This window comes from Equus asinus, chromosome 29 (assembly GCF_041296235.1).
Source record: "Equus asinus isolate D_3611 breed Donkey chromosome 29, EquAss-T2T_v2, whole genome shotgun sequence".
NCBI lineage: Eukaryota > Metazoa > Chordata > Mammalia > Perissodactyla > Equidae > Equus > Equus asinus.
Genome location: NC_091818.1, coordinates 38,635,670 through 38,659,432, shown reverse-complemented (window position 1 = coordinate 38,659,432; position 23,763 = coordinate 38,635,670). Strand labels below are relative to the sequence as shown.

General features: G+C 41.1%; 1 protein-coding gene across 4 annotated transcripts in view; it reads left to right on the top strand.

Annotated features, from left to right (window-relative positions):
- Nucleotides 1-23,495, top strand: part of TAF3 (TATA-box binding protein associated factor 3) — a 185,273-nt gene extending 161,778 nt beyond the window's left edge. For all 4 annotated transcript variants that reach the window (XR_011499222.1, XM_014841310.3, XM_044762096.2 and 1 more), the window contains 3 exons: nt 17,626-17,881; nt 20,681-20,787; nt 21,570-23,495. Coding sequence is in view for 3 of the 4 variants with exons in the window: in XM_014841310.3 (XP_014696796.3) it covers nt 17,626-17,881; nt 20,681-20,787; nt 21,570-21,684 (478 nt within the window). In the remaining variant the exon portion in view is untranslated. The remainder of the gene's footprint in view (nt 1-17,625; nt 17,882-20,680; nt 20,788-21,569) is intronic.
- Nucleotides 23,496-23,763: the final 268 nt, after the last annotated feature.

The following is a 23,763-nucleotide window of genomic DNA, read 5'->3' as shown; positions in this document are numbered from 1 at the left end:
CTTTATTGACTTGTCAAGCTGTGAGTTTGCATTACAGGCCACGCAGCTCATGACCCATTCTATTTATTTCACTGTTTTGTGGTGGGGAAACAAGTAAAGAAATCCTGCGGAAAATCCCTCCCTGTGCACGTTTTTGTGAATAACGCCAGTGTTTGCAGCAGGTAGGGCGCTCTCACCAAATCCTCCAAAAGAGGTAACGTTAGCGGCATGGAGCCCGCTTGGGACCCAGCGGTGGGCGGTGTTGGTTTCTCTGCAAGACGTTGCATATTCGACAGAAAGTGCAATTAAATAGGAGGGAAAAAGTGATACTCCAAGTTGAAAAAGAGAGAGAAGCAAAATACTGTCTAGAAATATGAAACACAGCTTGGCCATGAAGGCCAATAGGAATCCAGAATTATTTTCACAATGATCAAATTAGGTTAAGTGATGATAGTTTATCTCACAAGTGGTGAGAAGTTATATCATGTTATACTGTGTGTATGTTTTTTCTGTAATGTTCAAAATTGAAGAGATAATGAAAGGATTGTTATTAAAACTGTTTCCAGTTACCACAAAAGTAACTTCGGAGTTAAAATAAAAAATAACTTTCAAACACTAGTGAATTGTCTTATGAAATTCAAAAGAGTTGGGAAAAACAAGTCGCTTGAGTGCTGAAAAGAGAAAAGTTTTCTCCTGAAAAGAGAAAGTCAGGACGTTTTGTCTCATCAACACTGAGTACCCACTTTAATGTTTCTCCTTTTGCTCCTCAGAAAACTTGAATGAGAATTATATTTATATATATATATATATATGCAGTATTATTTTTAAAGGAGTAATTTAATTAAATTGGAGCAACAATATTAGGCATTTTGGAAGGATCATTTTTATTATAATATTTTCATCAAAATACCATTTCTCTAAATTAAAAAATAAGAATGTATGTACAGATAGTTATTTCTGAGATTTCACGTGCTGCCCCATAAAATGAGTCAAAAATTTGTTTCTGTCCCTTGGCTCTCCTGCCAATGCTAAGCCATTTTCATGGGCACCATTAGCAGGCCTTCTAGGTAAGGAAGAAATCTAAGAAAAATAGAAAATGAAAGGGGATGGGAAAAGAGTCAGGTAAGGCAAATAATATTCATTCTGTGTTTAGTGTAGCTTAAAACAAAAGCATTCCCCTAGAACAGTTAGAATGGAACCTTCATGATGTGCTTGTACCTTGCGTTGGTGTGTAATCGTTTTTGGTCTGAAAATGGTTAGATAGATGAGGAATTAGAATCCATGCTGGCAAATAGAAATCTCAGTGGCCTTGGAACTCAGCAAGTAGTGTGGAAGGAAGATAGGCAGGAAGGAGGTAGAGAAAATTGGCCTAATTTAAAATATATTAAACAGACAAAAATATTCCAAAGTAAAATGGTTATTTTATAGGAGCATTTTCTGTGCAGTGTTGGGCATTATGATTATAAAGTCGATGAATACGTATTAAGACACTGTTTAATACTGCAAATAATTCAAGGACAAATAAGATACACACCTTACTCCAAGGAATGTGTTGCCTAATATGGATGGTAAAGACAGATATGCACATACTTAGGATACAGAGCAACTGTGGACATTGTTTCTTTGAAAAGAAGAGACCCAAGACTGTGAACCAACCTTAATATCTAAAGGCTGTTCAAATTTACGATTTTAATTATGTACAAAAATAGCATAGTTTTATGGCTGTGCTGGTCCCCTCCTTTGATCCTTTTGTTGTTCGTCTCTGTTAATGATGGTACACTCAATTAGATGCACTAATTGAGCAACTTTTTCATTTAGCTTGGGACTCTTATTCCAGAACTTTAGGGCTTGACTTTGGTCAGCATCTGTGTGCAAACGCTTTAGCTGAGCCAGCATGTTTTCCCAGCAATTTATTAAATATAACAGACGCACAGAAAAGTGAACAAACTACAAATGTACAACTCAAACAGTAATTTTAAAATTCCCACACAATTTAGATGTGTATATTGTGACAAGTGTTTTTAACTTATTTTTTATTACATGTTACGTATGTTAATTATAGGTAAACTGAAAGAAAAAAACACCTATAATTCCACCGAATAGAGCCAATTTCTGGACATTTTGGTGTATATTCTTTTGCTCTTTTTTCTGAGTACACACTCATGCATTCTTGTTTGCTTTTTTTCTCCCTCACAAATATTGGACTCTATTATGCATACTATCTGTCAACTTCTTTTGGGTAAGCATAGCATTTGTGTGTGTGTATGTATGTGTGTATCCTCTCTTCAAATATAACAGCATAGTATTTTGCTCATCATTTATTTAACCAATCCCCTATTTTAGGGTATTTTCAATTATAGTCATTCTAGTTTTTGTTTTTTTCGTAATCAATAAACAATGCTACAAATAATATTCTTTACCCCATATTTTCGCATAGTTGTCTATTGTCTCCTCAGGATGGCTCTTTAGAAGTAGAATTGCTGGTCAATACTTGTGCGTTTTTAAGGTTTGATAACCATTCAGAAATGCTGTACCAACCACCCCTCTCATTCTCTCGTCTTCATAACACTAGGTGTCATCAGTCTTTTTAGTCTCTACCAAAAAAGGTATTTTGGTGGTGTTTTCATGTTCGTGTCTTTGATTACCATGAATATAGAACATTTTTTTCCTTTCTATTGGCTGTTTGTGTTTCTTCTATTCTGTATCACCTGCTTATGTTCTTTGCTCATGTTTTAATAAGAATGTTAGTCTTTTTATTTTTGATTTGAAAGAACTCTTTATATATGAGCTACTGAACCCTTTGTCCTGTATGTTGCAAATAATATTCTTCATTTTGTCTTTTGCCTTTGCTTATGATGTTTTAAAAATTTTGTGCACTCAAATCACTGTTTCCTTTTATGGTTTCCACTTTTGATGAGATACTTAGAAAATCTTCCCCCAAGCCAAGATTAAAAACATATGTTTACTTGCTTTCTGGGTCATTTTGATGGTTTTGCATTTTCTTCTACCAAATCTTTAATCCCTCTAGAATTTATGGTTTATGATATGCCTGTAATTTGTTTTCTTTTTTCCAAATTAACTCCACCTTCTTAGAACTCATAGTAGAGCTAATTCTCAATTTCATATGATTTTTGTATGTCAGAGCTCATGAATATCTAAAAATCATTTTAGATAATAGGTTCAGTTGTTAGAATAGCTAATAAATAGTGAAATTGAAATAAAGTGATAAAAGGAACAAATTCTTTGCAAGTAGTTTTCTAAGTTCCCACCCATCCGTCCTGTACATAGTGGCGCCCCTCCGACAGCCTCTGCTTGTTGATGCCTTAGATTTCCAGGCCTGCTTCTGCCTCTGGCCTGTGATCCCAGGGCTGAGTCCTGCCTCCTGCCCTCCTCCGAGTCACCTCCGTGAGCCCACAACTGGAAATGCCTGGGTTCTCCCCAGGCCCCTAACCTCAATCTGTAATTGCTTCACTTTCTCTCCCTCTTCTCTCTCTTCGTCTCTTTTCACTGATAGCCATGTTTCCTCACCTGTCTTTTATCCCATCTTTCTTCCCATATCATAGTGCATATTACTAGGCAATTTTTTCCTATAATTTTTATTGGCTAGAAAAATTACCAAACCTATCATTTCATCTAGGAAATCACTGCTTTCAGGACCAGCTTTTGTTTGTGTTTTTTTGGTTTGATTAATAAAATTAAGTATGTTCAGATTTGTAAGATGCCTACTAATGCCAGTTACCATGTTAGATGCTAAAGCTACAGCAATAAAAACCCTTGCTATTCCTTTGTGGAGCTACCAGTATCACAGGGCTAACGAATCTATGTACAGACTGTTCAAGTTATTCTTCAGCCTTATGAAATTTATTTGGTCAGTTTTTTCAAGGTATTCTTGAAAGAGTGAGTATTCTGTATTTGTTGAATATGGAGTTTTAAAAATGTCCTTTGGGTCAGTTCTGTTATTTTTGTTCTTTCTTTCAGACCTTCTATATATATCCATTCTAGTTTTTTGACTGCTTACTCTGTCAGTTACAGAGAGAGAGATGCCAAAATCTCCAATTATGATTGTGGTTTTGTCTGTTCTTACACTTCTGTTAGTGTTGCCTTATATATCTTGGGGATATATTTTATTTTTAGGTGCATTCAAATTCTAAATTGTTACATCTTCCTGGCACGAACTTTTTAGCATCATGAAGTTCTTGCCTTCATATCTGTCTTGTGTCATATTACTTTTCTTGTATTTACACGCTGTTTTCCTAGCCTCTTACTTTCAGCCTTTCTATTGCTAGATGTGTTTCTGGTAAACACCATAGTGTTGGGTTTCATTGTTTGCTGGGGTTTTTTCCTCCCCTTTTTTTGGTGAGGAGGATTGGTGCTGAGCTAACATCTGTTGCCAGTCTTCCTCTATTTTGTATGTGGGACACCACCACAGCATGGCTTGATGAGCAGTGTGTAGGACCGTACCTGGGATCGAAATCGATGAACCCTGGGCTGCCGAAGTGGAGCATGCAAACTTAACCACTACACCACCAGGCTGGCCCCCTAAGTTTCATTGTTTTACTCAGTCTGACAAGTGAATCATTTAGACCATTTACATTATATAATTATTGATATTTGAGTTAAAATCCTCCTTATTTTGGACTTTCTATTTGTCTTATCATTCTGTTTCTTTTTCTCTCCTTTCTTTCCTTCTATCAGGTTGGTCATTTGTTTTATCATTCCATTTTTCTCTATACTAGTTTAGAAGTTATACATACACTCTGTTCCTAATCTTGACATGGTTACCCTAGAAGTTACCACATTTTAAAGGTAATAGCTCGACATCTCCTTCCAGAGAAGAGGTTAGAACACGCTAGCTCTCTTCCCCCACTGCTGGTTTGCATATTATTATTTCCATATGTTTTATCTTTTTTTCTAGTTCCACTGTGTATTACTATTGTTTTCTTTGGTCAATGTGTGTTTAACTTTACCACCACATTTCTCCTTCTTCCCTGCCTCTCAGACCTTCTGATGGGGTCCTTCCTTCTGAAGTGCTTCCTTTAGAGTGTGAGGCACTCAGAGTGTGGTGCATGGTCTCCCAGAGCGTACGCCTTTCTAATAGTTTGTGTGATGAAGTGGATAGTAATGAAATGGGAAATACTCATAAAACACTTGCACGTGTAAAATATGATAGTTATCTTGAGGAAAAGCATTTGTGTCATTATTTAAGTTGAAAACCAACCTAGCTGCTTTTCTTACAAAAGACCATTTTTACTTGAAAGAGCAACTAACAATGGTTATTCACACTTGAATATTTGACCAACATTGCCTCAAAAATGAACAAAATAAGCCTGTTATTTCAAAGAAAACACCTGAGAGTATTTGACATAAGTGATAAAATTCAAGCTCTTAAGTAAAAATCAGAATTTTGGAAAACACGTCATTAAAAGTTGACAGTTCTTCAATGCTTTAAGAAAGTTTTGATGAAATAGAGGGTAACACCAACAAATGTGATTTTTTAATATTGTATGATGTGTAACTATTTGGAAGATCTGAATAAGTCAATGAACCAATATTCCAGATGACCAGCACATGATGTTATAAAATTGTCCTTGGATAAGATATCTATTCAAAGTGCTAGACAGATCAATGGATCTTAAAGTAACCGAATATGAAAAGCTTATTGATTTGGTTTCAGATTGCACATTGCAAACTTTTAAGAAACTACCACTGTTGCATTTTGGTTCAGTTTCGAGGAAGAATTTACACAAGTATCTCAAAAAGCCATTACAATACTCCTCCCTTCTCTAGTTAGATATGCATACATTGCGGAGAGTTGCAAAAATATAAATCATTGCCAGTCTTCTCACAAAATTGTTTTGTCTTGGAAAGTATACTTACTTTTCATTAGAAAAATGCTGTCCGTTAACAGGTAATGGTTTGTTATTGTTACTTTTTAATGAATTACTAAATCTTTTTAAATTTCTGTTACAATTTTAATATAGTAAATATTGACAGATATAATGCACACAAGTAAAAGGTCTTTGGGTTTCTTAGTAATTTTTAAGAATGTAAAGGGGTCCTACGACCAAAAACTTTGCGAATTGCTACTTCAGAATTTCTTTAGTAAGAGTCCCCTGGTGGCCAGTCCGTAGGTTTTGCCTGCCTGAAAATGTCTTTATTTCATCTTTAATCCTGAAAGGTGTTTTCAAAGAGAAAAATCTATTTTTCTTTCACACATTGAAGATGTTATTCCACTGTTTTCTAGATTTTATCATTGCTGTTGACAAGTTGGCTGTCATCTGTTTCTTCTTTAGAAGTAATTGTTCTGTTTTCCCTCCGGCTGCTTTTCAGACTTTCTCTTTGTGATGTTTTATAGTTTCGCTCTGATGTGTCTAGCTGTAGATTTCTTTTTATTTATCTTGCCTGGGATTTGCTGGGCTTCCTAAGTCTGTGGGTTGGTGTCTTTCATTCGTTCTGTAAAAGTCTCACATATTCTTTAATGTTTTGCCTCTGCCCCGTTCTCTCTCTAGAATTATGATTAAACATGTACTAATTAGATCTTTTTATTGTATTCTCTTTGCATCTCCAGGCTACATTCTAGATAATTTCTTCTGTCCTGTTTAGTTTACGGTTCTCCCATCCATTGAGTTTTAAATTCCAATTATTGTATTTTTCATTTCTAGAAGATCTGTGTAGTTCTTTTCAAATCTGCTAGGGCATTCTTTATTACCTCCTATCACCTGCAGATAATTTCAAACTTTGCCTTTTATTTTTGTAAACACGGTAAGCAGAGTTGTTTTATAGTTGATAATTCTAGTATCTGTGGTCTTTATGGGTCTCTTTAAACTGCCTGTTACTTCTTCTGCTTCTCCCTGATGCTACCTGGCTTCCATGTATGTTTGGTTATCTTTGATTATATGCTGCTGTTTTTCTTAAATAGTTATTTATTAATACTAACATTGATTAATTTCTTTTTTTTCTGCTTTTTCTCCCCGAGTCCCCCCAGTACATAGTTGTATATTTTAGTTGTGGGTCCTTCTGGTTGTGGCATGTGGGACGCCTCCTCAGCATGGCCTGATGAGCAGTGCCATATCCATGCCCAGGATTTGAACCAGTGAAACCCTGGGCCGCTGAAGTGGAGCACGCGAACTTAACCACTGGCCCCAATATTAATATTAATTAATCAATAATTTGAATAATTAATATTAATAATATGAGGTATTAATATGAGGCCTAGCTTTCAAGTTGCTTCCTCTCAGGATGATTAGTGTTGAGTATGTGGGCACATTACAAGCCCAGATTACTTTAAATATAGTGTGCTGAACCACCAGAGCAGAGAATTCATGGGCTTCTGATTCACCCTGCCTAGTCGGTGCAGCCTGCTGGGAACCTTCCTGTGGGAAGAGCATTCTTTTACTTCCCCTTTGGCAGGCCTGGGCTTTGAAACCTGTCCTCTTTATGAAAACCAAAGGTCAGATGCACCTCTGTACATGCCCTCAGGGCAAAACACCTGGGTTCTACTTCCTCTCAGGATTCCTTTTTTTCTTTAGATTTGGTTTGAACACCCACATTTTAAACCAGTATGGGAAACTTGCTCTAAAAATGGTGTGTTTTAAAAATTTTTTTTTTTTTTTATTAATGTTATGATGGATTACAAGCTTGTGAAATTTCAGTTGTACATTTTTGTTAGTCATGTTGTGGGTACACCACTTCCCCCTCCGTACCCTCCCCCCACCCCCCCTTTTCCCTGGTAACCACCGATCAGATCTCCTTCTCAATATACTAATTTCCACCTATGAGTGGAGTCATATAGAGTTCGTCTTTCTCTGACTGACTTATTTCGCTTAACATAATGCCCTCGAGGTCCATCCACATTGTTGTGAATGGGCCAATTTCGTCTTTTTTTATGGCTGAGTAGTATTCCATTGTGTATATATACCACATCTTCTTTATCCAATCATCAGTTTCTGGGCATGTAGGCTGGTTCCACGTCTTGGCTATTGTAAATAATGCTGCGATGAACATAGGGGTGCAACGGACTCTTGAGATATCTGATATCAGGTTCTTAGGATAGATACCCAGTAATGGGATGGCTGGGTCATAGGGTATTTCTATTTTTAACTTTTTGAGAAATCTCCATACTGTTTTCCATAGTGGCTGTACCAGTTTGCACTCCCACCAACAGTGTATGAGGGTTCCTCTTTCTCCACAACCTTTCCAACATTTGTCGTTCTTGGTTTTGGATGTTTTTGCCAATCTAGCGGGGGTAAGGTGATATCTTAGTGTAGTTTTGATTTGCATTTCCCTGATGGTTAGCGATGATGAACATCTTTTCATGTGTCTATTGGCCATATTCATATCTTCTTTTGAGAAATGTCTGTTCATGTCCTCTGCCCATTTTTTGATCGGGTTGTTTGTTTTTTTGTTGTTAAGCAGTGTGAGTTCTTTGTATATTATGGAGATTAACCCTTTGTCGGATAAGTGGCTTGTAAATATTTTTTCCCAATTAGTGAGCTGTTTTTTTGTTTCAATTCTGTTTTCCCTTGCCTTGAAGAAGCTCTTTAGTCTGATGAAGTCCCATTTGTTTATTCTTTCTATTTTTTCCCTCAACTGAGGAGTTACAGTGTCCGAAAAGATTCTTTTGAAACTGATGTCAAAGAGTGTACTGCCTATATTCTCTTCCAAAAGACTTAACGTCTCAGGCCTAATCTTTAGGTCTTTGATCCATTTTGAGTTTATTTTGGTGTGTGGTGAAAAAGAATGGTCGATTTTCAATCTTTTGCATGTGGCTGTCCAGTTTTCCCAGCACCATTTGTTGAAGAGACTTTCTTTTCTCCATTGTAGGCCCTCTGCTCCTTTGTCGAAGATTAGCTGTCCATAGATGTGTGGTTTTATCTCTGGGCTTTCAATTCTGTTCCATTGATCTGTGGACCTGTTTTTGTACCAGTACCATGCTGTTTTGATCACTGTAGCTTTGTAGTATGTTTTGAAATCGGGGATTGTGATTCCGCCGGCTTTGTTTTTCTTGCTCAGGATTGCTTTAGCAATTCGTGGTCTTTTGTTCCCCCATATGAATTTTAGGATTGTTTGTTCAATTTCTGTGAAGAATGTTCTTGGGATTCTGATTGGGATAGCATTGAATCTGTATATTGCTTTAGGTAGTATGGACATTTTAACTATGTTTATTCTTCCAATCCATGTGCAAGGAATGTTTTTCCATCTCTTTATGTCATCGCCTATTTCTTTCAAGAAAGTCTTGTAGTTTTCATTGTATAGATCCTTCACTTCCTTGGTTAAGTTTATCCCAAGGTATTTTATTCTTTTCGTTGCGATTGTGAATGGGATAGAGTTCTTGAGTTCTTTTTCTGTTAGTTTATTGTTAATGTATAGAAATGCTACTGATTTATGCACGTTAATTTTATACCCTGCTACTTTGCTGTAGTTGTTGATTATTTCTAATAGTTTTTCTGTGGATTCTTTGGGGTTTTCTATGTATAAGATCATGTCGTCTGCAAACAACGCGAGTTTTACTTCTTCGTTACCTATTTGGATTCCTTTTATTTTTTTTTCCTGCCGAATTGCTCTGGCCAGCACCTCCAGTACTATGTTGAATAGGAGTGGTGAAAGTGGGCACCCTTGTCTTGTTCCTGTCCTCAGAGGGATGGCTTTCAGCTTTTGTCCATTGAGTATGATGTTGGCTGTGGGTCTATCATATATGGCCTTTATTATGTTGAGGTACTTTCCTTCTATACCCATTTTACTGAGGGTTTTTATCATAAATGGGTGTTGGATCTTGTCGAATGCTTTCTCTGCGTCTATTGAGATGATCATGTGGTTTTTGTTTTTCATTTTGTTGATGTAGTGTATCACGTTGATTGACTTGCGGATGTTGAACCATCCCTGTGTCCCTGGTATAAATCCCACTTGATCCTGGTGTATAATCTTTTTGATGTATTGGTGTAATCGGTTTGCCAAAATTTTGTTGAGGATTTTTGCATCTATGTTCATCAGTGATATCGGCCTGTAGTTCTCCTTCTTTGTGTTGTCCTTGTCAGGTTTGGGGATCAGAGTGATGTTGGCTTCATAGAATGTGTTAGGGAGTTCTCCATCTTTCTCAATTTTCTGGAACAGTTTGAGGAGAATAGGTATTAAGTCTTCTTTGAATGTTTGGTAGAATTCTCCAGAGAAGCCGTCTGGTCCTGGACTCTTGTTTTTGGGGAGGTTTTTGATTACCGTTTCTATTTCCTTACTTGTGATTGGTCTATTCAGATTCTCCATTTCTTCCTGATTCAGTTTGGGGAGATTGTAGGAGTCTAGGAATTTGTCCATTTCTTCCAAGTTGTTCAATTTGTTGGCATATAGTTTTTCATAGTATTCTCTTATGATCTCTTGTATTTCATTGGTATCTGTTGTGATTTCTCCTCTGTCATTCCTGATTTTATTAATTTGCGCTTTCTCTCTTCTTTTCTTGGTGAGTCTGGCTAGGGGTTTGTCAATTTTGTTAATTCTTTCGAAGAACCAATTCTTTGTTTCATTGATCCTTTCTATTGTCTTTTTTGTTTCAATATCATTTATTTCTGCTCTTATTTTTATTATTTCCCTCCTTCTACTGACTCTGGGCTTTGTTTGTTCTTCTTTTTCTAGTTCCGTTAGGTGTCGTTTGAGGTTGCTTACGTGAGCTTTTTCTTGTTTAGTGAGGTGAGCCTGTATTGCGATGAATTTCCCTCTTAGGACTGCTTTTGCTGCATCCCAAATGATTTGGTATGTCGTGTTCTCATTTTCATTTGTCTCCAGATAATATTTGATTTCTTCTTTAATTTCTTCAATGATCCATTGTTTGTTGAGAAGCGTGTTGTTTAGTCTCCACATTTTTGCACCTTTCTCTGCTTTTTTCTTGTAGTTGATTTCTAGTTTAATAGCGTTATGATCAGAAAAGATGCTTGATATTATTTCAACTCTCTTGTATTTATTGATGTTTGCTTTGGTTCCCAAAATATGGTCAATCCTTGAGAATGTTCCATGTGCACTTGAGAAGAATGTGTAACCTGCTGTTTTTGGATGAAGTGTTCTATATATATCTATTAAGTCCATCTGGTCTAATTTTTCATTTAATTCTATTATTTCCTTGTTGATTTTCTGTCTGGATGTTCTGTCCATTGGTGTTAATGGTGTGTTGAGGTCCCCTACTATTATTGTATTGTTGTTGATGTCTTCTTTTAGTTCTATTAAGAGTTGCTTTACAAATTTTGGTGCTCCTGTGTTGGGTGCATATATATTTATAAGTGTTATGTCTTCTTGGTGGAGAGTCCCTTTTATCATTATATACTGTCCCTCTTTATCTTTCTTTATCTGTTTTGCTTTGAAATCTACCTTGTCTGATATTAGTATAGCGACACCTGCTTTCTTTTGTTCATTATTAGCTTGGAGTATTGTTCTCCATCCCTTCACTCTGAGTCTGTGTTTGTCTTTGGGGCTGAGGTGTGTTTCCTGGAGGCAGCATATTGTTGGATCTTGTTCTTTGATCCATCCTGCCACTCTGTGTCTTTTGATTGGGGAGTTCAATCCATTTACATTTAGAGTGATTATTGAGACGTGGGGGCCTACCTCTCCCATTTTGTGTCTTGTTTTCCGGTTTTCTTCAGTTTCCTTTGTTTCTCGTCCCATGGTTTAATCTGTTCTGATGTAGAGCTGCTACTCTCTGTTGTTGTCCTTCTACTTATCTCCTCTGCTCTTGGTTTTGTAGCCCCTTTCCTTTTTTGGATTTTTCAGGAATGAGGGTTTTCCTGAGGATTTCCTGAAGAGGAGGTTTTGTGGCAATGAACTCCCTTAATTTTTGTTTATCTGGGAAAGTTTTTATTTCTCCATCGTATTTGAAGGATATTTTCGCTGGGTAGAGAATTCTCGGCTGTAGATTTTTGTCCTTCAGATTTTTGAATATATCATTCCACTCTCTTCTAGCCTGTAAAGTTTCTGCTGAGAAATCTGCTGATAGCCTGATGGGGGTTCCTTTGTAGGTTAGTTTCTTTTGCCTGGCTGTCCTTAATATTTTCTCCTTGTCGTTGACTTTTGCTAGCTTCACTACTATATGCCGTGGAGTTGGTCTTCTTGCATTGATAAAGTTTGGAGATCTATTGGCTTCTGTCACCTGAAGATCCATCTCCCTCACCAGATTTGGGAAGTTCTCAGCCATTATTTCTTTGAATAGGTTTTCTGCCCCTTTCTCCTTCTCTTCTCCCTCTGGTATACCTATAATCCTTACGTTGCATCTCCTAATTGTGTCTGATAATTCTCGGAGAGTTTCTTCATTTCTTTTAAGTCTTGCTTCTCTCTCCTGCTCTGCCTGCAACAATTCTATATTGCCATCTTCCAAATTGCTAATTCTTTCCTCCATATTATCGGCCCTACTGTTCAGAGCATCTAGATTTTTCTTAATCTCCTCTATTGTGTTCTTCATTTCCAATATTTCTGTTTGGTTCTTCTTTATCGTATCAAACTCTTTTGTGACATAGCTCCTGAACTCGTTGAGTTGTCGGTCAGAATTCTCTCTTAACTCATTGAGAATCTTAATGATGGCTGTTTTGAAGTCATCGTCATTTAGGTTATATATCTCATTTTCTTTGGGATTGTTTTCTGTGTATTTGTTGCTTTCTTTCTGTTCTGGAGATTTAATGTATTTTTTCATATTGCTTGATGTTGTTGATTTGTGCCTCCGCATGGAGATAGAGTTTAGTTGCTCCTTTCACTTGTTTCAGCTGCTGCGGTGGGAGGAGCAGCTGTTTATATTTCACCAACCAGGAACCCTGTCCGTAGTTGCTAACTGGGCCTGGGCCCCTCTTCGTAGCCACAGTGGCCCTTTGGATTCCCTCCTCTGCCGTGGGGGCCGTCACAGGGGGGCTTCAGGCTGCAGGTGCCTACTGTTGCAGCCCACCTAGATGTGCTCTCTCCTTGGGGTCTGCAACGGTGTTATGGGCTTTTCCAGCGGCCAGGGGTGGGATCACTTATATTTGTCGCTCCGTTGCTGTCGGCACCCACCAAATCTCACTTGTCCTCTATGGGTCGCAGGAGAGCTATTGGCATCTTCTACAGTCTGTGGTTAGTACACCTAGCTATGCTGCTTTTGCCCTGGGGTCTTCCAGCCTTGTGGCTGGCGGCTGGGTGCCTTCTACTGGTGCTGTGCAGAGGCTTTCCCTAAGGCTGCTGTGAGCCTGTAGGGTTTCCCCCTAGGCTACTAAGCTGGGTCTCTGGAACTCTCTCCAGCCCCAGTCCTCTCTGAGATCTCCGGCAATCCCTAGCCTCACGGGGTGGGCAACGGCAGCTGGGGGTCGCCCCGCCCTCTGGGATTCTCTCCGGGCCTCTCCCGGAGCCGTGAATGCTCAGCGTGGCCCCTCTGCTAACGGCAGACAGAGAGTTTTCTCTGCTGCCTGGCGGAGCTCCGGCGCTTCCCCTCCGGGTCGCAGGACCGGCCTTTGAAAGTTCCCCCCACCCCGGTCCTCTCCGAGATCTCTGGCAATCCCTAGCCCCACGGGGTGGGCAACGGCAGCTGGGGGTCGCCCCTCCCTCTGGGATTCTCTCCGGGCCTCTCCCGGAGCCGTGAATGCTCAGCGTGGCCCCTCTGCTAACGGCAGACAGAGAGTTTTCTCTGCTGCCTGGCGGAGCTCCGGCGCTTCCCCTCCGGGTCGCAGGACCGGCCTTTGAAAGTTCCCCCCACCCCGGTCCTCTCCGAGATCTCTGGCAATCCCTAGCCCCACGGGGCGGGCAACGGCAGCTGGGGGTCGCCCCTCCCTCTGGGATTCTCTCCGGGCCTCTCCCGGAGCCGTGAATGCTCAGCGTGGCCCCTCTGCTAACGGCAGACAGAGAGTTTTGTCTGCTGCCCGGGCGGAGCTCCGGCGCTTCCCCTCCGGGTCGCAGAACCGGCCTTTGAAAATTCCCCCGGCCCCGGTCCTCTCCAAGATCTCCGGCAATCCCTAGTCCCACGGGGCGGGCAACGGCAGCTGGGAGATCTCCGTGCCCTCCGTGTCTCTCTCTGGGACCCTCCGGGCGCCCCGAGCACCAGGCTGGGTCTCCCCGCCAATGGCGGGGAGAGACTCTCCCCGCGGGCTCAGGTGTGCAACTCCAAAGTTTCCCTCTGCGTTTAGGAGTAATTGCAGGGGGTTTAGGTAGGGTTCTGGTCACCTGTTTCCACCGTCGCTCCTCTGTTGTGTTCTCGCTCCTGCCCTAGATGTGTGTGGATCCTCTGGGGGCGTCCGTTGGAAGAAAGCCGCTTGCGGGTACTAGGCTGCCCGTCGGGGTCGGAGAGTTTTCACCTATTTCCACATCCTCCCGGAGGAAAGTCCATCCGCCTTCCGATGTATAGTCGCGTGGGTGTCTCAGACGTCCTGAGATGCTGTCTGGATATCCTTTGTCAAGCGATAAGTGTCCAAATAATTGTAGACTCGAAGGGCGAGAGACAAAGAGGACTACTCACTGCGCCATCTTGGCTCTTCTGTGTTTTAAAAATTTAACCATAAAAATGAGGAGCTTGCCCCCTGGATATAAATGCCATAGTAATGACTTTGCACTCCCACCTTAGTTGTGACAAAACTCACTCAGTCAGCGTTGAGAGACAACCTTTATAGTTGGGATCACGGGTGCTGAACCCAGGTGCCTGGGTTTAATCCTGGCTCTGCCACATGGTCGGCTATGAATCTGGGCAAGGTGCTTCATCTTCTGTGCTGTGGTGTCTTCATCTTCAAAAGGAGGGGAGTAACAGTGCTCATTACCTCATTTGGTTGTCATGAGGATCAAGTGAGAGAGGCAAGTACGCATTTAGCACAGTGCCTGGCATGCCCTGGCTTTCGGGTGCTTAAGACGGTTGAGTACTTAGTCAGTGGTCGAAAAATATACACTGTTAATCATGGTAAACATCTGTGGCGTGTCTCCTGCACAGACAGCCTGTGTGAAATTCTCTTGGTCTTTGGCTGTGTTCAAGTTAGGAAGGCAAGCACACTTGAATGAAACAAGGGGAGAGCAAGTAGATAGCGTTAACTATTTGCTTACATAACAGTGGAATTTTTGAAATAATTTAATGTATTATAAACTTCTAATCAGAATAGCAAAGAAATGAGTGCTTTTTGGTGGGGGTGGTTTCTAAACTAGGACTTGGAGAAAGCGGAACTGTGCAGGCTGGTGGTGATGACGCCTCAGGGTGTTGGCAACAGCCGTGACGTGTATCTGCGGCTGGTGCTGACACTTCACAGTTGTACATGTTGCTCTGTGTCCACTGCGACCCTCAGAGGCAGCTGTATGTGTTTACCCTTTGTTGTCTTTAAAGCCACGCCTAGGAAGTTAAGTGTGAATGGCACAAAGAGATGGGTGGGTGCCATCGCCTTAGAGAGCAGCTTAGGACTCCTTGTAAAGGTGAGACTGTGCCTACCCTCTAACCCAGCAACTTTCATCTCTAGGAACATAGCCCAGGAGATTGTTGAACAGATTTACAAGTTAACGTGTAACATTGTGAGTTGCCACGTCCTACCCTCAGTAAGGCAATGGACAAAAACCCTTTGACCTATTCATACTATGGAATACTACATAACAATTAAAATAGGTAATATAGGGGCCAGCCTGGTGGTACAGCAGTTAAGTTCTCATGTTCCACTTTAGTGGCCCAGAGTTCACCAGTTCAAATCCCAGGCGTGGACCAATGCACCACTCATCAAGCCATGCTGTGCAGGCGCCCCACATATGAAATAGAGGAAGATGGGCATGGATGTTAGCTCAGGGCCAGTCTTCCTCAGCAAAAAAGAGGAGGATTGGCAGCGGATGTTAGCTCAGGGGTAATCTTCCTCAAAGACAAAAGTAATATAGATCTATATGTATCAACATGGATAAATCAAGAGACATAAAACTAAGTGGGCAACTAGTAGAGAAGTAAGTTCTGGGGAGCTAATGCACAGCATAGAGATTATAGTCATCAATACTGTGTTGTAAACTTCATAATTGCTAAGAGGCTAGGTCTTAACTGTTGTCACAAAAAAGAAATGCTAACTTTGTGACATAATAAGGGTGTTAGCTAACACTACTGTAGTAATCATATTGTAATGTATAACTCTGTCAAACCAACACGTTGTACACCTCAGACTTACACACTGCTGTATGTCAGTTATATCTCCATAAAAAAAACTGAGGAAAGCTAATTTCAAAGGAGAAATACAGTGTGATATTGTTTATATGGTTGAAACATGTAAAACAGTAGTACAGTATGTGTCATTTATGGGAGGTACAAAGGCAGAAAAAGTACGAAGAACGAAAATAGAAAAACAAACCTGTCAGCTTTAGGGGGGTCACTTCTGGGGCACAGTGGGGGAGAGACCTGAAGTAAACACGGGGAAGGGCTAAGGTCCGTTTATCTCGGACTGTCACCGAACCCGTTACCTCATATTCTCTATGCTTGGAATGATACGTAATTCTTTTTAAGTAAAGAAACCTAAAAAAAGAAGAAAAAGAGTTTTAGAATCAAAAAGACCTTGGTTCAAAGCCTGCCACCCATTTACCCAAATTCCTCTCTCCAGTTCTGTGTCCCCATCCATAAAATGGGGACACCATAACTCCTTTGACATTGTCATGGGACTCGATGAGATGGTCGAGAGTGTAATAGTGAGCTTCTTATAGGCGCCCAGTAAACACTATTTCTAAATGACTTACCCAAGGTCACCTAGCTGGCCTGTGGCAGGTCTGGGATTTGAACTCGGCTCCCCTGACTCTGAGTCCAGTGCTTCGTCCACCGCATGAGTACTATGAATAAAATGTTGCTAAGGAAGGGACAGCTCTAATTATCAGTCGGTAACATCACTGGGAAAGGAGCTCGAGCTGCTTTTCTCTCCTGGGGAGCGAAAATGCACTCCTGCGACTTGACCTTTCTCCCCAGCCCGTCTGAGAATCTTAAATCTTTAATGCCTGGCCATCAAGCCCAATCCAGAAGTGAGAAAGTCTGGCATTCAGAGTATTCAGAGTAGGAAACCCTGGAGTGGAGAAAGAGGTGTATATATGAGCTTCGTTTAAGTTACTGTGTCCAGCTTTGGTAGGTTAAATTGCAGGTCTTAACAAGCCCAAAGTCTCAGTGGCCTCCAACAGCAGTCGTTTACTTCTCACTCCTGTGACACGTCCATCATAGCTCTGCCCACGTCCTCTTTGCCCTGAGTGTGAGCTGACGGCTGTTGGAGGACTCGCATGCAGCACACAGAAAAGAGGGAAGCTCAGCTTTGTGATGGCGCTCAAAGCTTCTACGCAGAAGTGGCACACGTCACTTCCACTCATGTTTCATGGGCCACGGAAGTTCCTTTGCCAAATCTGAAGTCAACAGAGAGGGGGTGTATCCGGCAACAGGGGGAACAAACACACTTACTCTAAAAATAGTTACATTTCTGTGAATAGTACCTGTGTATTGGTTGCTAAAAGTGTCTACATATCTGGTCACTGAGGGACAATTTGGGGAAATAAAAAATGAGGCTGAATAAGTTGAGAGGTGAATTGGTAAAGGGCTTTGAACTCTGAGGTCTGTAGCTATCTCTGGACTGTCCAAAGAGTATTTTGCCAGCAGAAGAATAACGTTATTTTGTGATAATGTTTTTAAAGATTTGGTTTGATTCGACCTCCTGTTTTGACTTTTCCTTCTCTCTCTCTCATTGGCAGTGTCATCAGCAAAGTGGTGCCTGCGCCCGAGGCTAAGCCAGCGCCCTCTCTGAGCAGACCCAAGACCCCGCCACCTGCGCCAGCCCCAGCCCCTGTGCCTGTGCACGTCACCCCCGCCCCGGTGCCTTTGCCACTCCTCGCACAGTCCACCACGTCCCCTGCCTTGATGCCGTCTCCGTCTCCCGCCATCTCTGGAGCCGGAAGTTCCAAAGCCCCTGTCCGGAGTGTGGTCACGGAGACGGTCAGCACTTATGTGGTATGCTACCTTTTACTTTTGTAGTATTTAAGAAAAAGTCACTTGAGACTTGTATCATGAAATGTTTTCAATTAAAAAGCAGTGTCATAAGTATCATTATTGAATTTCAGAGGCAATTCTTTATGACTGGAAAGGTATTTTCAGTGCATTTGCAAGCTTTTGGCTGAAAAGTATTGTTTTATAGTGTTTGCATGTTTAGTCTCCATAAATACTGTCAAAGCATTGCTTTTCTTTATATTGTTTTAGAATATGACTATAAACAAATTTAATAACATCAATATATAAATAGAGAGATGAATAGTGATATTTAAATCCCATGTTGAATCTCTTGATCAAGCAATTAAATTATTCACTTAAGAGCATGATTTACGTAATGTGCAGAGATCTGATGAGCCAGCTGCCGTTTCTGAGTAAGAGCAGTAATTAGAGTATTTCTTTGGCTAAGGCCCAGAAAACACCAGGGCCTGTGGATGAAAGGGAGCTGGCTTTCAGAGCGCAGAGCCCCCTGAGTGCCCGAGCGTGTCTTCAGGTGGCAGAACGCGCCTCGTGGAAGGAGTTCTCATTGTGCTCGTGGGACTGTCTTCAGGTCTGAGTCACACCCTGAATTGAGTCTAGGAATGAAGGGTTTGTGTTAATATGTCCTTTGGACGCGGTAGAGTGACACAAACACACAACAGGCACATAGAGGTACTCAGTGCGCTGACATTGCCGTGACCACCAAGTACACAGACCGTGGGCTGTGAGCTCGTGACAGCGGTCTCTCTGCATAGATGGAATTGGAAAGGGGCTGGTAGGACTCACGATAGTTGTTATATGTCATGCAAATATTACATCTCTTTAAAGGTGGTGTGGAAGGAAATTTCAACAAATCATTAAATATTGGAGGCATTAGATACAAAAGATAAGAAAATCTCAGAAGAATTAAGAGAAGATATAGACATGAAAAATTAACAGAAAAATATTAAATTCACAGTTCAAGACAAAACTAGAAGATGCGATACAAAAGTCTGTGATCTTCAAATTGGCCCATTTGAGGACCAGTTGCTGTAGACGTTTAATTAAGGCCACATCACCCCAAGATGGGTTGATCAGGAAAGATTTTATACTCAACCTCCTCAGCCTCCATTTCTGTTTCTGTAATTAAGGGGTTATGTTAGACTAGATGATTCCTAGAGTATGTTCTAGCCCTGAAATTTCAGATTCTTCAGTGGATTTTTAAGCTGACTTATTGGTATGGATCAGATTGGTATAGACAACATGGATGGGAAGCCTTCTGTCGTCTAAGAGACATTTCGTAGACAGAGGACAAAATGTGTGATTTGGAGGAAAGACATAGGCTATAGAACAACAAGGCTGATTTCGTCGCTGCCCAATGATGTGGCTTTGGACCTGTCGCTTACATTCCCCTAGCTCCCTTTCCTCATTCTTAACCTATCCCAGGGTTGTTGAGGATGATTAAACAAAGTAAGATGTTTGGAATAACTTAGTAAACTGTGAAGTGTTGAGCGTAAGTTATCATGGATGCTGCGCAAATTTCTCATGTAGCAACAGAGTCATGGCCTTCTAATTCAGGAGAGGTCAGCCAGCAGCAGGACTGGCCATGCATGGCAGCTTCAGGGCATAGGATGCTGGGCCGGTCTTACCCCTAGACAGCGGGCACGTAGTGACTGTGCTCTCCCCTTGAAATGAGAGAGGGCTGGGTCCATGTAGCTGCCCACAGATTTCTTTAGGAAGCTTTCATGTCGACGTAGGTTGACTCTGAAGAGACTTTCTCAAAAATGGTCAGCCTTAAAAAGCACATCAGTAGAATGAAATAGTATCTATGCTCCTAATACACGCATCACACACCCAGAAAGCCATTTCTTTTCTGTATATCTAGTCACTGTTGTATTTGCAAGTACAGGAAGAGACCGTACCTCGCAAAATAAACTGAATGAAATTATATGTGGTGTTATTATGAAAACTTTTGAGAATTAGCTGTCAGTCGTGGCTGTTTTGAATGCCCAGTGCAGACTCTTTCTCCCGGATGGTTGTTAATGTGGAGGTGGAGCGAGTGGTACAGCTGGGGCTGCTTCTTGTTCGAACTGCTGCGTTAGGTAAAGCAAACTCCAGCGCTCACGGTGTTTGCAGCCAAATAACGTGAGAACATGCAGCTCTTTGGCCTCCTGCCTCCCCTGCTTCATTTGCCCTTTAGTTGATTGTACTTTACTGAAAATGTCATAAAGGGAATGGAAAGTTACTTAGTAACAACTCTTTTATATCCTTGATCTTATCAGCTAGTTCAGGAGAAGGGTTTGGCTAATAAGTAATAAGCTGATGCACGCACATTTGGCTGTATGTATTAATTCCAGGCCTATGAATGCGGCTGAGGGAACTGCGTATACTGGAGCTGTGTCGCTTTCAAAAATACCAACTGTTCCGGCCATGAAGACCCTGATCATTAAGAACTTACATATTTGCAGCATTTTTCTAGATAAAGGGGGCTGTCGGTCATTAGGTCATATTGTTCACAGAAATGATTATGAAATGCTTTGTTTTTATGACTTAGAAAAGAAAGTTTAAAACATTCATTAGAACTGTCTTATCGTGGAGCCCCTAGTGACTGTTTTCTTTTTCATGTGATCCTAGGAGAGTGATGGCCATGATCATGGCTTTAATAAATTAACTACTACTTCTTTTTCATGTAATTTGCCAGTTTATTCGGTGTGCAGTATAAAGTAACCGTTCTTATTCTACTCCCTTTTTGGTTCTTTTTCCCCTTTCCCTCTCTGTTCGCTCCCTCCCGGTTTAAACCCTCAGATCCGAGACGAATGGGGCAATCAGATCTGGATCTGCCCCGGCTGCAACAAGCCGGACGACGGGAGCCCCATGATCGGCTGTGACGACTGCGACGACTGGTACCACTGGTGAGCGCCCCGGCCCGGCCTGCCCCGCGGGGCTCCCCACCCCCGGTGATGAGTGACCGCGCCTCGGGTTTGCGCCCGGTTCCGCTGCTGTCCTGAGAACAGCAGACGAGCAGGATCACCGAGCCAGTAAAATGTGATTAGAAAGCACGAGTGTTTGGACTCTTGAGATTCAGCCTAAATTCCCAATATTCTGCTTAGCTTACACATCCTCCTTATTAAAAAAAAAGGAAATAGAAGGCTTTCCCCTTCTTTCCAGTGAGGCTCTGTAAAAGCGACAGTGCTTGACAGTGGGGCTGAGCTAACCCCTCTGAACACAGGTCCCAAACTGCAGATAAAGCGACCGCTTGTCTGTTTTTACACCTCTTCGGCAGGTCTCCAGAACTGAAGAAACTCTACCAAAATTTATGCCAATCATCTTCTCATTTTATCTTTAAAATACCTGAAATAAAAAGAAATCCATTCAGTCACATGATACATGATAGCTATAAGATAAAAACAAAGCCGTTGCTCAGAAGAATCATACCATTTCTGGCTGAAAGGATGAATGAGCTAATTAATTTCTCCAGTAGGGCCTGTAAAAGGGGCATTATGTAATAGAATGACCCACCGCCCGACAGCCTGCTCCATAAATTACAGCTGTTTGACTCGGATTTCTAGTCGGTATACAATAGACTTAAAAATTGCTTAATTATTTAAAATTATGTTAAAACATAGAAAAAGAATATGTATATAAGTAAAGCTTGTTTATCTGAAACTTTTGTGGGGTTTTTTTTGCTGTGTAGGCCCTGTGTTGGAATAATGGCCGCCCCGCCGGAGGAGATGCAATGGTTCTGTCCCAAGTGTGCCAACAAGAAGAAGGATAAGAAGCACAAGAAGCGGAAGCACCGGGCACACTGACGTCTCCGCCCCGGGACAGCGCGGCGGCCACGCGGAGGGCGCTGGGGCCGCGCCGCCATCCCGCCCGCACCAGGGTCCTGTGCGGAGGGACCCGCCAGACTGCGGACGCGCGTGCGCCCCCGGAGCCTCCTCCTGACGCCGAGCGCCCGCGGCCGGGCAGTGGATGCGGCGGACGCAAGCAGGGGCCGCGCGAGGACCGCCGCGCCTCCGTTTTTCTATTACCAGTGACAAGTATTATTAATAAAAAGACCATAATGTTCCCCTTTGATCCCTTTGTCCTCTCCAGGGCCTTTTCATGAAGGTGTTAGACGAGAAGATGACGTGTAATGCCTTGACTGTGTCTAAGGATGATATGACTAGTCCGTGTACAGTTTCCGCCTCCGCCCTCCACAGTAAGATAATCATAAGAACATAAGAGACAGCTCCAGGTGGAGTACTGGTAAATATTTTTGTGATGAAAATATATGAAGCTCCCCCTCGCCCCCCATTTTTAGTACTAACATGTAAAATGTTCAGGCTTTTGTGAAATACCTTATATTTTTTAAGAAAAAGGTTTCTATCATGTCCTGTTTGCTTTTGTGCAAATTATTTTTGTTGACTCTCCCGTATTTTCTATCTTTGTTGCATTCTAACTCTGCCCTCCTTTAAACCGCTGGCGCTCTTCTCACCGCGTATACATTTCATCAACTTGTATGAAAACTCTTCAGACCAGAAGATCTCCCCTCATGTAAATAATAAATATTTATGAAGTAGTTATTTTTTAAATTTTTATCGTGTTTCATTCTGGCTTTCTCTGGAATCCACTGTGATTTCAGCCATGTCTGTAATTACCGCTTCACGTAAGCCGAGAAGGCTGGAAAAAAGAGCCACAGTTCAAAGCCACCTCCCTTGAACTGCCCGGCGCAGCCCGGAGCCTGTGGGGAAGGGACCTGGCAGGTGCAAGGAGAACAAGGCGTTTGATAGTGGATGATTTGAAATCATTCTGTCATCTATTTTGTTTCTGTAAATTTCTTTGACTTAACTTTTATTAAAAGGACGTGTAGATTCCCCGAAAGTAAAAAAAAAAAGTATACTGTAGCATTTTGTGTTTATATGGTTTTATTTCTGCAAATCTGTTCATTGATATTGTGGTTTAAGGCTGAAATGAAGTATATTATGAATTTTTTTTAAGAAAACTCATCAAATTTCAGGGTACCACAAAACTTTATTATATTACTATACTGCCCACTATTTATTATATGTTATAGATGTCTGAGAGATAAACCAAATGTTTTATTTTTAATGTAAAACATCAAATTTAATTTTATTAGCATATTTTAGCAACTTTGGAATAAATATGGACTTTTACTTGATTCTGAAATAATCCCAATTTGGACCAGTGTAATGGATATCTTGAATGCTAGAATATGGGCTTTGAACCTAATACAAATATATTAATAGAAATTGTGACTTTTTTAATGCCAAGTAAGTTGATATTAGTGTATGAATTAGTCATATTTTAAAACATATTATGTGGTTAGAGAAATGAGGTTTTCTGCCATGAATGTTAAATTGCAAATCAGTGGAAATGGAGTCGACCTTTTCAGAGTGCAGTATTTCATCGCCCTCCTTGTTCTAGAAGCCAAAATTTTTCTATCCCTACAAAGAAACAAAGCATCTATGTTGAGATACATGTTTTTTGTTTTATTAATTTGACATCATCCTAAATACTTTATACAATATTTTCACATGCACAAATATACCCATTAGTGCTTTTTGGAGAGGGATGGGGGGGTGGGGAAGTGCAAAATAAAGATTATTGGCTATTTCATAGTTTGCTTTTCCATTTTCTTTATTTAGGATTTAGTTACTTGAGGCACGGTCAGTGGATCTAAAGTTGCCACGTTTAAGTGAGCCGGTCATGCTATGAAATAAGAATGAAGGTGCCTATATATAACTTCGCCCCCATCCTGCTGGCTGCGAGGCTTCAGCCCACATGACCTTGAAGGAATTTCAATCAGTTTGTTGTCCCTCGCTATTTCATGGTTGCTTTCCTAAATCCAGTTCATGATTTTATAAATGGGCTTTGCAATAATAAAA